The sequence below is a fragment of the Beta vulgaris genome, chromosome 2 (genome assembly GCF_026745355.1).
Source record: "Beta vulgaris subsp. vulgaris cultivar EL10 chromosome 2, EL10.2, whole genome shotgun sequence".
Classification (NCBI taxonomy): Eukaryota; Viridiplantae; Streptophyta; class Magnoliopsida; order Caryophyllales; family Amaranthaceae; genus Beta; species Beta vulgaris.
The window spans coordinates 51132564-51145751 of NC_079203.1; the positions used below are offsets into that span (position 1 = coordinate 51132564).

A 13188-nucleotide genomic window follows, 5' to 3' on the forward strand; every position below is an offset into this window, starting at 1 on the left:
CAAGGTGCGACGCAAATCACTCATCTGCGTCGCACCCTAGGCGATGTGCGACGTACATTACCCTTTGAGCTTGGTGTTGAGTTGGGTAGCCATCTGCGTCGCACCGTATACAACGTGCGACGCAAATAGCTAACTAATCTGCGTCGTTTCCGCATACGACGCAGATCGTTTCTGAGTCATTTGCGTCGAGGGCTTTGGCGTAGCACCATAGTCCGACGCAAATAGGCGTCTCACATCTGATGCAAATTGCCTTTTCAGTACTAGTGCTTGCTTCACACTTAAATGTCCGATAAGCTTGTGCAGCTCAACGCATTTCAGGGACAACCAGGGGCGGAGATTTGCGGTAGAGCAAACACAGAGGAAGTCTGTGACATGGTAAAGGATTAACCAAGGCCAGTGATGGTCGGCGTCGTAGATGGGTGGGTAAAACCCAGCGGGAAGCGAGGCTGCGAGCGCGACGTGGAAGAGGGGGAGCCGGCGCTGAGCAACGCCCCTAGGAGAAACCAAGAAAAGGCGCCAAAAAGGCGTTGGCGGCAGTCGCTGGCAGAGACGCGAAGGCGGCGGATGGTTGCGTCGTGAAGAACGACGAGAAGGCCTGTATGTGAGGCAGCATGTGTTACCGTCGGCGGAGGCAACGGCTGACCCGAGGTTGACACCATCTGTGGCTGCGGGCAGGCAGCCGGTGGGGAGGAAGCGTGGGTCGAAAGATCTATCGGGAAAGAAATAAAAATTTATTTTGGAGAGAAATTTTTTTTTTAGAAGAACATAGGATGTGATACCATGTACAAGAGTGGAGAATAATTGTGTTAACCTGATTAGGCTAACCCTGACATTAAATATATATAATATCTACAATACAAACTTATGACTAGTAATAAAAGATCATTCTATCATTTACCTATAATGTTACTCTAGCTAATACAACCAATTGCACCTTGGCTTCAGAGCAAGGCCCGCAGAATTAAGGGCAGGATACTGAACAGAACCACACACGTGAGACGGAGAGATTTCGGGGAATTTCCTATATATATCATCTTATATTAGAAATGAGAAATGCAAGCGTTTTTTACTTGATAAATACTCCTAATCTATATGTCTCTCATCTTCAGAGATTGAAATATTTAAAATAAGGAATCACAAGCTTTATTCCTTCATAAAGAATTCTTGAAAAGAATTATCATAATCAAATATTAAGCAAATGATTATATATGTGGACCTATATATGATGTATTTATAACTAAGCAAATAATGGTTATGATAATTTAAACTTGAACAAGCTGGTGGATATTCATAGGAAGGCAAACATCCGAGCCATTGATACAACGAGATGCAACGACAGAGCAAGTTGCTTGAGTGAGATGATAGCCATCCCAAAAGTAGTGTTCGTCAGGATATGGGCATGATGTTAGCTTCGGTATGCATGAGAATGTACCGTTTCCCCATGCTTCGCAACATGGATTACTACTGTCTTTTAAACCTGCAATGACATGTTGATCTTATAATTATAAATCATTATCATGAATAAGTCTAGCTATATTAAAACAATGAAGTGTAATTACTTGCATGCACAGCACACGTTTAAGTTGAGGGTCTTAACTCTTAATTCTTATACATGCATGTATAATTTTAGCGAGACTTACATGTTTTTGTTATTATCAAATAAAAAATTTTCTATAAATAGTGGGGAAAAATCTGAGTCGATTCCGACAAAAAAGTACTCCGACTCCGAGTCGGAGGAGGCGGAATCAGATCTCATAAAAGAATACGACATCCGAATCCGACTCCGACTTTGAGTGAATCAATCCTTTTTTCTTATTTATTTTAATGTATTATTTATATATAATCTGACTTCGACTTTCAACTAATTGTATTATATAGGATTTTCCATTGAAAAAATGATTGTTAAAAATAATAGTAATATTTAGATTATTTGTACTATATAAGATTTCCATATGATGATTCAAATAAATTGTAATGATTACATTATTGTATTATATAAGGCTATTCTATTATAAAAAAAATTGGTAGAAAATAAGTCGGATTGGGTTCGGAGTCGGATGTTCGGATTTTAAGTCGGGTGCTCGGATTTTAAGTTGGGTCGGATTCGGATTTTTAGAGTCGCGTGTCGGAGTCGGACTCGGATTTTAAATCCGACTTCTTGTAGGGTCGGAGTCGGATTCTGCATAATCCGGTCCAAGTTCGACCTGTTGCCATTCTTATTTATACACGATTAACTAACCACTTTGATATAATAAATCGGTTGAATTATTTAAATGGCGTGAAAAGGCTTAGAAGGCTAACATACCATATTTAGTAGGATTTATGATAGCATCATAGCCAAGCCAATGAGCATTGCCAATGATAAAATACGAGTCTTGGAGAGTGGAAGTTAAATTCTTGAGCATTATTGCAAGCCGAGTGTTGAACAACGATACGATTTGATTTTTCTCTTCATCGCATATTACCCTGGGCTTAGAACCCCTAACAATTGATGGAATGCAACCAATAGGACCAAGCTCGAACACCACCATCTTCCTCGCTCCTAAATTATATAGCTTCTGCGCGCCATCAACAAACATTTGTTTCATATTAGTAAAAGTAAGCATCAACTACTAGCACGTTAATAAATTAAATTAAGGTCATTTTACTAAACATCTGTGCATAACAATGTTCTAATTAGGTTCACACATACAAGTCTTAAAAAATTATGAAGGGACGATAATGATATTTCAAATGATGTTTGTACCGTTATTTATAGGAAGAATCAAGAATATATACACAACTTATACCATGCACGTAGAAGCCAAACACAGAACACAAGACCACAACTTTATTATTAGAAATGTAAATTTACAGCATTCCACCATAGAATGGAATCCGAATCGGAGTTCATAATTTGAGAAAATGTGTTGAACTCCATATATGTTGTGCACATGTGAGATGTTTCACATTAGAAAAAAAAGAGAAAGTACCAGAATATAACCTAAAGCCTAAAGGAGCCCCTCCTCCAACTAGTATGAAATTTTATTTGAGCTTATATGTAGATCGAACTCTCCTCCTCCAAGTAAGATAATAAGATTTAATACAAAAACGAAATAATTAAATTGGCTCAAATGGAACAAATTTGAGTGGGTCGTTGTTCGGATTATTTTGAAAAAAAAAAACAGTCTGTTCGTATTGCATTCTCATGTTAGGTAATTGGTTACTTGTCCTGGTCCTCCTGGACACATTTTATTATACCAACTAGTTATCAGGTCCGGGTTATGTCCCGGGTAAGAAAAAAATCATTTATTAATATAATACTTTATGATAATAACACTAAATACAACTTAGTTTAGTGGTTAAGACTTTAGTATAAGTACTTGAGGTCTCGGAATCAAACCCTTTACTAAGCAATTTCTAAAAAAAATTATTGTACATGGATTACATGAACTAAAAATCCTTAGAGAGAGCGCCACATAACACAGTTTCTGGTTTATGCACGCTTTTTAATATTTTTGTATAGATATATGTTATTAATCAATGATAAGTTCCAAGGATTAAGAAGAAAAAAAACAAGATGAAGGAGGGACCTCTAATTTTTTTGTTAATGCATCAATGAGGAGCTGTGCAAATTGTGGAGGATCGTAATGTTGTCTTGTTTGAATGATACCAAAATAGGTGTTGATGTAATCGTTATTTCCCACTGAGAAAATGAAAATGGACTTGGCCAGGTGTTGAGAAAGCTGATCTCCTGTTTTGAATTTTGAGGCCAACTGTATTTTCACTGTGGTTTCGAACAATTTTATTTGTTCACCCAAACTCAAGCACTCACCCTGCAAATCATAAACACCATTAGGCATTGTCTTAACTTTTAGTTAAAGCACAATCAATCACCAATAAAAATGATAAGTACTAAGAAAATGGGGGAAAATGAAAAAAAATATTAGTAGGAATTCTCCATCATCGCCCGCAGAAAAAGGACATTTATGACATTAGTTACACTCACGTCAATAGTCGTTGGTGGTGTATAAACACCATTAAGCATTATCTAACGTTTAGTTAAAACACAATCAATCAACAATAAAAATGACAAGTACTAAAAAAAAGGAGGGAAATGAAAAAATAAAATTTGTAATAATTTCCCGCCAACGGTGAGAAAAGGTAGCTCCAATATAACGTCATTTATGACACTCATTGCACCTATGTTAATAGTTGGTGATAGTTTTTTTTTTGTCTACTAATAGTCAAAGTTGATGTTGTTGAATGCACCCGCGCTTGATGTTGAAGCCAATTTATATCACAAGACAAGGTTAATTATTGAATCATACATTGGACCGACTCTTGGATGTCACTATACTAATATATATCCCATATAATTTAACCAACACAAATTCACATAATAAAGTAGACCTGGCAATCGGACCAATCGGATCGGATTCGGACCGGACCAATTCAGATCGGACCGTTTTCGGATCAAGTTACATTCGGACTGGGATCGGATCGGACCGTTTCGGATTGGGTCATCGTTCAGACTATTATTTCGGAATCGGACCGGACCAATTCAGATCGGACCGTTTCCAAATCAAGTTACATTCGGACCGGGATCGGGCCGGATCGAATCGTTTCAGATTGGGTCATCGTTCGGACTATTATTTCGGGTCGGAATCGGACCATGGTGGAAAGAATGGAATACTTATGCCAATGATATTATTTTTATATAAAAAACGGGTAAGTTTCAGGTATTTCGGATCAAAGCCTAATCGAAACCAATAATTTCGGATCGGTTTACCTTCAGGTCGAATCAGTTTTAGATCGGGTCGGATCGGTTTCGGATCGGGTAAAATTATATCGGATCATTCGGATTTCGGATGAGTTCGGATCAAGATTATTTCGGATCGGGATTCGGACCGGATTGGGACCATTTCGGATTCGGATCAAGGTTCGGACCATCTCGTTCGGACCCAGATCGGACCACGGATCGGATATTTCTGACCGGATTTTCGGATCAGGACCAACTTTGCCAGGTCTATAATAAAGGTTCATGCAAGAATTTGAGAATAATTCTTTTTTTTCTTCTGATTAAAAAAAAGTTAAATAAAGGTTGTCACTCGATACACATAAGGTTTAACACCAAAAATATGACAAAAGAAAACACATCAGGCTATAACAAAAGCTACATTTTGTCACCTTATTAATAATGCATAATTAAGACTAAAACTGGCAATCATGATTCATGCGTGCTGTTAGTTGACTTTCCATATATATGATGAAGTCCATCAATGGAAATTGATCATTAACGCCGCTGACAACGGAATCCCTAATTACCCGATCTACATTATCATGTCGGGAGCTTCTACTATATCTATATGTTGATTTTACTTTATCTTTGAATAAACTGAACTCTCGTTAGTTATGCATTCTCATTAGTAATTTACTCTTAGTAGTTAGTATTATCTTCGTTCTGACTTCTATAGTGTCCGAAGAATGATGAGTTGTTATCTTTGACGTCTCCGTTTTCTTAGGGTCTTCGTACCAATCATGAGGAATTTGAAATGGCCCAACCGCCCAAGTGTGAGTAGAAATCTCAAATTATCCTCCTCAAAGATCAGGTTATATATCTAATCAAGCTCATCACTAAGCTTGTAATACTCAGTAGTGAGTAGACATAAATAACTTTCATTAATTTCGGAAAGAAACTCGCACCGTAATTTAAATATACGGTTTTTTGATCATTTACCCACGAGTTTTCGGTTTATTCACTAGCTACCCTCCCACTTTTCAAAATTCACCAGGTAAACCTCAGTATTACGGTAATCCTTCAACATGTCCTTAATGACTAATGTTAGTTAACTCAGTTAGTTTTAATCCTAATTAAACCTTATTCAACCTACCTAAACCCTAACCCCTCATCCCTAACCCACCACCCCAGCCCGCACCCCTACAGCCACCCCCCGCCGATTTCCGCGGACTCCCACCCCTTCCTCCTCCCCCCGTCGATTTTCGCAAGCCTCCCCGTCCCTCGCCCCACCCCCGCTGATTTTCGCAGTCCCTCCCCCACTCCCCGTTGATTTTCGCACGCCATCCCCGTCGATTTCCATAGTCCCTCACACCACTTCCCGCTGATTTCAATTCGAATATATTGGTAAACGCCCTCCCCTTTGTGTTTAAACTTATCGGCAGCTTTATGACCTGACTTTTCGTGTGGGCCTTGTCTACATCTAGGGGTAGGGGTTGCGGCAATCCAAGGGGGGTGGGGGCTGCGAAAATCGAAGAGGTGGGGAGCTGCGGGGGGGGGGGGGTAGGGGCTGCGAAAATCGACAGGGGTGGGGACTGCGGGGGTGATGCAGGGATGGGTGGGGGAGGTGGTGGGGTTTGGATTAGGGTTTAAAATTATGGGTTAGGGTTAGGGTAGGTTAGGAGTTAGGGATTATGATTTAGTTAGGTTAATTAGGATTTAATTAGGATTAATTAGGGTTAAAACTAATAGAGTTATCCGTCATTAATCATTAAGGACAGGTTGATATATTACCATAAAATTGAGTGGTTCATGGTGGATTTTGAAAAGTGCGAGAATACCTCGTGAATAAACCAAAAATTCGAAAGTACTTGGTGAAAAACCGTAAAATATATGTATTGGATTTGTGGACCTCTTGGCCCTATTCCAAAGACTAAGGACTAGCCCTCTACGTCGTTGAGGTATGGAAACTAAATCCTCATATTTATATAGTGGGTCTTGGTGTAAATGTTACACTAAAACTTAATTAATGTGTAACATGCATGTACAATGATATAGATTTCAAGAAGAATGATATGGACTATACAATTGATGATATGAATCTCATGTCATTTTGTCATATATTTTACGTCACTTAAATTTTTTCTTCAAAAGAAATGGTGATTTGTGGATTGTTACACCATAAATTATAGTGTAAAAGTTATTAGAATTTGGAAGCACCTACTAGTATCATGGTGGAGCTCAATAATCTATTTGGACATAAACTAATTTTTGAAGGCGCAACAATCTCTATATCCTTAAATAATAAACTTAATCATTTAGACTGATTTTTGGCATTTATCAAAAACAAAAAAAAAAAAAAAACCATATGTACAATGTACTATTACCTTTTCTTTTTTTTTGAAGGGTACAATGTACTATTACCTTATCATCATAAGATTGATTAGGTGCAATTAGAATCAAACCTCCAACCTTATTTTTGTTATGGTGGAGATCTTCATTAATTACGGTACTTAAATAAGTTATAGCAACTAGAATCTCGAATATTATACGTGTCTTATAACATTATATGTGTCTTATAAAAAACGAAGAGAGTACTAAAAATATAAAATGCAAACTTTCCCCTTCACTTGAAAAATAGAAAGCTGTAAAATGAAAATGAGATACGAGTATAAAAGAGTAGCATATAAACAACAGTATATAGATTTCTTACAATAAACTTCCCAGTTTCAGGCAGAATTCCGCAAGATCCAGAGGCAAAATTATATCCCATAAGAGATTTTGGCCTCAATATGCTTACACGTGGTGGAGGAAATGGCAGTCCAAGATATTCAGCTACATAATGCAAACTCCAATGAATCAATAAATAACTCGAACAAACTTCATTAAAAGACTAAAATCAAACGTATTAATCAGGAAAAATATATGTTATTCAGTTTTGATAAGTTTCAATAATCAATTATAACATTAGTTTAGTCATTTAAAAAAATAACTTCAGTTATTCATTAAAAATCATCAGTTTAAATATGAAATATATATGCGAGCATATAGTACACTTTCAATCCAAATGTTTAATTAATTTGATATGCAATTTCCTAAATTAAATAGCACTACATACAATAATGTTTGAAAAACAAAATAAAAAGGGTATAACTTATTTATTTTTTTATGTTTGCACCCGGTTCACCTTTTGGGCTACCTCCGGATCGAGACCAAGTTCGGGATGGTTAGGTTTCATTCCTCTCTCAAGGGTGTTAATTAGGAGGATTCGAATACAGGTCCGTCCTACCAAAGCCTATCCCCATCACCACTGGACCAACACTTACTTGGTAAAAGGGTGTAATTTATAAATAAACAATATATGTTGTAATTAAGGATATCTAATTAAAAGATACATACCTATAAAATCAGCAACAGTTTTGCCATTAGTGAATCTTCCTGTGGGATAACTTCCAGGAAAATTGACACCATAAGGATAGTAATTGGCCTTAGCCAATGTAGGCAAGAAATTATTATTGCCACTATCAAATAATGAATCTCCAAATACATAAAGAGCAGGAACAAGAGGTGTTGAACTACATCTTCCATATAATATTTTTGAGAAAAATAAGAATATGTAAAGGAATATCATAGGTAACATTATTATTAATTGGTTTGAAATATGCAACTTTAAAATTGAACTTTTCTAGTGGGAATATTTGCGTGTTTTTGCGTGAACTAAGGGAAAGAAAGATGAGGCTTCAGTTACAAACAGTCTAACATGGAGGCCATATTTCTGAGTGGATCTTTGTGTTGCTTTTTCTGCCTTTTTATAGTAAAATAGGAAAAAGGAGTTTTAGTTTAATGATGCAAATAAAATAGTATTAAACTATGATATTATGCGTTATGTTGATTTATGTTAGCTAATAGCTAGTATGGGGATTATCATTATTTATGTTTGTCAACTTTGAAAGATTTTGGAAGAATTTTTGGAAGAGTTTCAAACAATAATTGAGCATGTAACGAATATATCCTTAATTATTTTTATGAAACCTATTTATCATCTACTTCTACAAGTTACATATGTGCTATTATTTTGGATTATGCCGCAGAAGGTCGGCATGCATAATATTAAGTGTGAAAATTTGACACATATATACACGAGAAAACAATATATTCCAACATCACAAAGTTTGATTTTTTTTTTGGCAGACAAATGCTTACAATTGAGTGCCGAGCAATTTGCTGTACTCTGCAAGAAAGTTTGATTGATAGTGTGCTTTCTTATCATCAGGACAAATTGGCATGGAGACAAAAGTTACCTTGAATAATATCTAGTCTATTAGTATCTTCAGTTCTTCATATCCAAAAAAAAAAAAAAAAAAATAAAAAAATAAAATAAAAAAGGAGCTAGGCTCTCTTGGCTTCACTTTAAATGAGAAATGCTGAAAGTTTAAATTACTTAAAATAAATAGTCATGTTTGGAGTAAGAGTTGAAATAATATTTAAGCTTAAAAATCGATTGAAATTAAGTTGCTATTAAATATAGCATCTCAATTTGAGGTTCTGAAAATTTTCAACTACCTTATCAATTCAGCTCTTTTCGGTTAACTTATCAATTTCACCTGTATTTCAACTCTATTTCAACTTGTATTCCCAAACATAGCCTTAATATTTGCTAATAAAACCATCCCAAGATATTACATTATTACTCCGTACGTTTTTCATTCATGTTCCTATTTGGAATATTGGATTATTTTTTACAATTACGTAGAAAATTTTCTAGATTTTTTCCAATATATAAGAAAATTATATATACTTTATTTTTGTGACTTTTTACTAATAAGTAATATTTATATTAATGGTCTAAGATTTGCATTAACCAATGTACAAGTCAAACTACGAACATCAATAAGGAATAAAGGGATTAGCAGTAAGGGGATGTTGTTTTCAAGATAAAACGAATCTTTCAATTCGTAAAAACTATATATTAAATAGGTATTTATCAATTTGTTTTGATTAAAATCAGTTTCATATATAATTTCAATTGGGTTTTTCTATGATGTACCCCTGCGTTTTTTAAAATTCTACGTTGCATCCGTTGTGTTTTTTTGTTCTACATAGTACCCTACAACTTTTTAAGTTTTCGAAAAATTTGCCAAAAAAAAACTTTTTAAAGTTCAATTTTGCAGGAAAAAAAACCTTTTAAAGCATTCTTTGCCCAAAAAACAACACAAACTTAGTTTTTCTTGCTAGATGAAACCTATTCTCATTTTTCCGTGTGATTTTTGAGATGCATAGGGATGAATAGTGATGCTGCAACTAATGGAAATATGGGGTTAAAGGAAGATAGATAGATCAGTGCCAGATTTAAGAGAAATCACACCGAAAAAATGGGAATATGTTTCTTCTTGCAAGAAAATTTAAAATTTGCGGTTCCTTTTTGCAAAGAATATTTTAAAAAGTTTTTTTTCGCATAATTAAATTTTTAAAAGGTTCTTGTTGACAAATTTTCCCAAGTTTTCTCTATGGTGAACCTGCTATTTCTTATTCACCATGAATGTTAATGTGAATAAGTAATGGCCCACCTACGTCGTTTTTTGAAATTAAACCATAAGAACTTCTCTCCTCTAACTCCAGTAAATTCATACTTCCAGATCTTTTCATCTTTTTATGAAATTTTGAATATTTCATATTTAAAGAAGCAACAACAAACTTATAGATCTTATTTTGATGGATAATTTTTCCTTCAAATATTGGAAAATAAAGAAACTCTTAACGGATGGGTAACATGCATATAGAAAATTTAAAGAGTTGAAGGGGTATAGCCGTATAGGACTACGTAGAACAAAAAAAATAAGGAGTTTATCGTAGAATTTTAAAAAATACGTGATACTCTATAGCTAAACCACTCTAAGTTTATTAGTGAAGTTCAAAAAAAGAAAATAGGGTCTTAAATATTGTTATTTTAGTTTTCTCCAAAATATTAGTACTTGTTAATTGTTATGCTACTTGTAATTTATTTTATTTTTTAAGATAAGGAGAAGGCGCTCTAATTGGACCGGAATCTCGCACGGGTCAACTCGGTCCAGATTTGCAGGCAATGTTCCTTAGGAGTAGAGGGAATGGTAAGGAGAAATCCTCACCCCCAAAGTGCCTCTAATAGGGTTTGATCCCACTACCTCAAAGTTGTGAGACACAAACCAAAACACTAAATCAAATACTACTTGGTTATGCTAGTTGTAATTATAGTCTCAACCAATCTTCTTTTCCGGGACAAGAATATCAAGAACATAGCCGTAGTGTGAACATTTGACATTATCATGTTCATAATCATTGATAATCCGTTGCATCAGAAAAATAATCGGGCCAAGAACTGAAGCGTCAGCGTGAAGTATGCGCGTTTTGGCAAATGTAATGAATAATGATAGCCCAAAGTGTCCTTATTGGCATCTAATATTCCCTCCGTTCTAAAATATAGTTCCCATTTTCATATTTAGTTTCACATTTTTTCGTAATTTGTCCGGCAAAATTTTGTCCCATCATTTAATTTTGTTGGCCTAAATACAAGCTCAAAGGAGACTCTGGTCATATACAAGTTTAGCAAGATTTTATCTTAAAGTTAATTGGTAATAGGTAGAGTTGTCCACTAACATGTAAAGTCTGAGAGTCATCTGACTGTACTTAATATTTAATTTTTGGTATTTTTATTACAAATTTATGATTTTGTGGTTTCATCGTTGGAAATTTGACCATTTGCACCCACCAAATTAAATAAAATTACATTACACTCACCAATATATTACACTGAATCTGCCACTAATGTTAGTCATCATCTTCCTCTATTTACAATAATATTGGACTCTTGCATGTGGAATTTCCTCTTTAACAGTTTGATATTAATTTGATAGTTTGTTTACCAATATGTCTTCCAATTGGTGTCGTCTAGAGGTGGGCACGGGCCGTGCCGGGACGGCCCACGTGCCAAGCCCGCGTGCCTCGTCCCACAACGTGTCGTGCCAAAACGGGCCATGAAATGCTCGTGTCGTGCCGGGCTCGTGCCAAGTTGTAAAATCTAAGGCCCATGCACGACCCGACCCACGTGTCGTGCCATCGTGCCTTAAACAAATTTTAAATATTATGAATTTTTAACCAAAATAAGTGTGCCAACTTGCGGGCCGGTCCGTCGTGCTCGTGCCGGATTCGTGCCAAACTTTTAGAATGTTGTTCATGCGTGGCCCACGGCCCACCACTCGTGCCGGCGTGCCGTGTCGTGCTCATAGCGGGCTCGTGCTGGGCCGGGCTCAAATCGTGCCCATGCCCAGCTCTAGTGTCGTCAAAGGTACAAAATAATGATTCTTAATTATTTTTGGGAAAATTCCTCAGGCACCCCTGAGGTTTGGCGTAATTCCCAAATTACCCCCCACATTTGGAGAATTCCTCAGATACCCCCGAGGTTTGTGTAATTGTGTTTGTGCTCAAGATACCCTTACTCCAGATGGAAATCTAACGCCGTTAGGTTTTCCTCTCTTTCTCCCCAATTTTCTTTTTCTCTCTCCACCCATCATCCTCCATTAATGAACATGGAAGCTTTCTCTCTCCTCCCAACCCACTCTAAAGCCCTAACCACCCAACCCCCACCACCTCCCCTTCCCCCCACCCCTCCCCCACCCTCGCAGCCCCCCACCCCTGCCAGCCGCACCCCCCATTTTCGCAATCTCTCTCTCTCCTCTGTTTTTCGACTGAGCATCGATTTCGACAGGGTGGGGTCGATTTCGACAGGGTCCTGGGCGTCGATTTGGACGGGGTTGGGTGGGGGAGGGGTGGGGTTCTTGCGACGGGGTGGGGGAGGGGTGGGGTTCTTGCGACGGGGTGGGGGAGGGACGCAGGCTGCGGGGCTGGGGCTAATCTGGTGGGGGAGGGGGCTGCTGGGGTGGTGGGAGGGTAGAGGAGGGGGGCTGCGGGGGTAGGGGAGGGGTGGGGGGAAGGGGAGGTAGTAGGGGTTGGGTGGTTAGGGCTTTAGAGTGGGGTGGGAGGAGAGAGAAAGCTTTCATGTTCATCAATGGAGGATGATGGGTGGAGAGATAAAAAGAAAATTGGGGAGAAAGAGAGGAAAACCTAATGGCATTAGGTTTCTATCCATAGTAAGGGTATCTTGAGCACAAACACAAACCTCAGGGGTATCTGAGGAATTCCCCAAATGTGAGGGGTAATTTGGGAATTACGTCAAACCTCAGGGGTACCTGAGGAATTTTCCCATTATTTTTTTATACTTACAATTTCCTCTTTGCACGTTTGTCAATGAACAATTTTAGACAGTTATATCTTTTATTAGGTATAAGAAAAAATAATAAAAAGTCGATAGTTTAAAAATATATATCGAGGCGAACCCAACAAGACTCTACCTTATTGTGTTTTTTTATGTGTAGATAATACAAGATGCTCAAAGTAAAATTTGTAAATAAAATCAAAATGGTAAAACTGAAAAAAAA

At 37.0% G+C, this 13188-nt stretch overlaps 1 protein-coding gene across 1 annotated transcript; it reads right to left on the reverse strand.

The window, feature by feature from the left end:
- Positions 1-1118: 1118 nt before the first annotated feature.
- Positions 1119-8714, reverse strand: LOC104907127 (GDSL esterase/lipase 7). The gene is made up of 5 exons (XM_010696015.4): positions 8117-8714; positions 7431-7552; positions 3573-3815; positions 2306-2558; positions 1119-1477 (listed from the first exon to the last, which is right to left on the reverse strand). Exons 1-5 carry the CDS (start codon positions 8355-8357, stop codon positions 1263-1265), a joined length of 1074 nt encoding a protein of 357 aa, XP_010694317.1. The 5' UTR covers positions 8358-8714; the 3' UTR covers positions 1119-1262.
- Between the last annotated feature and the right edge of the window lie 4474 nt (positions 8715-13188).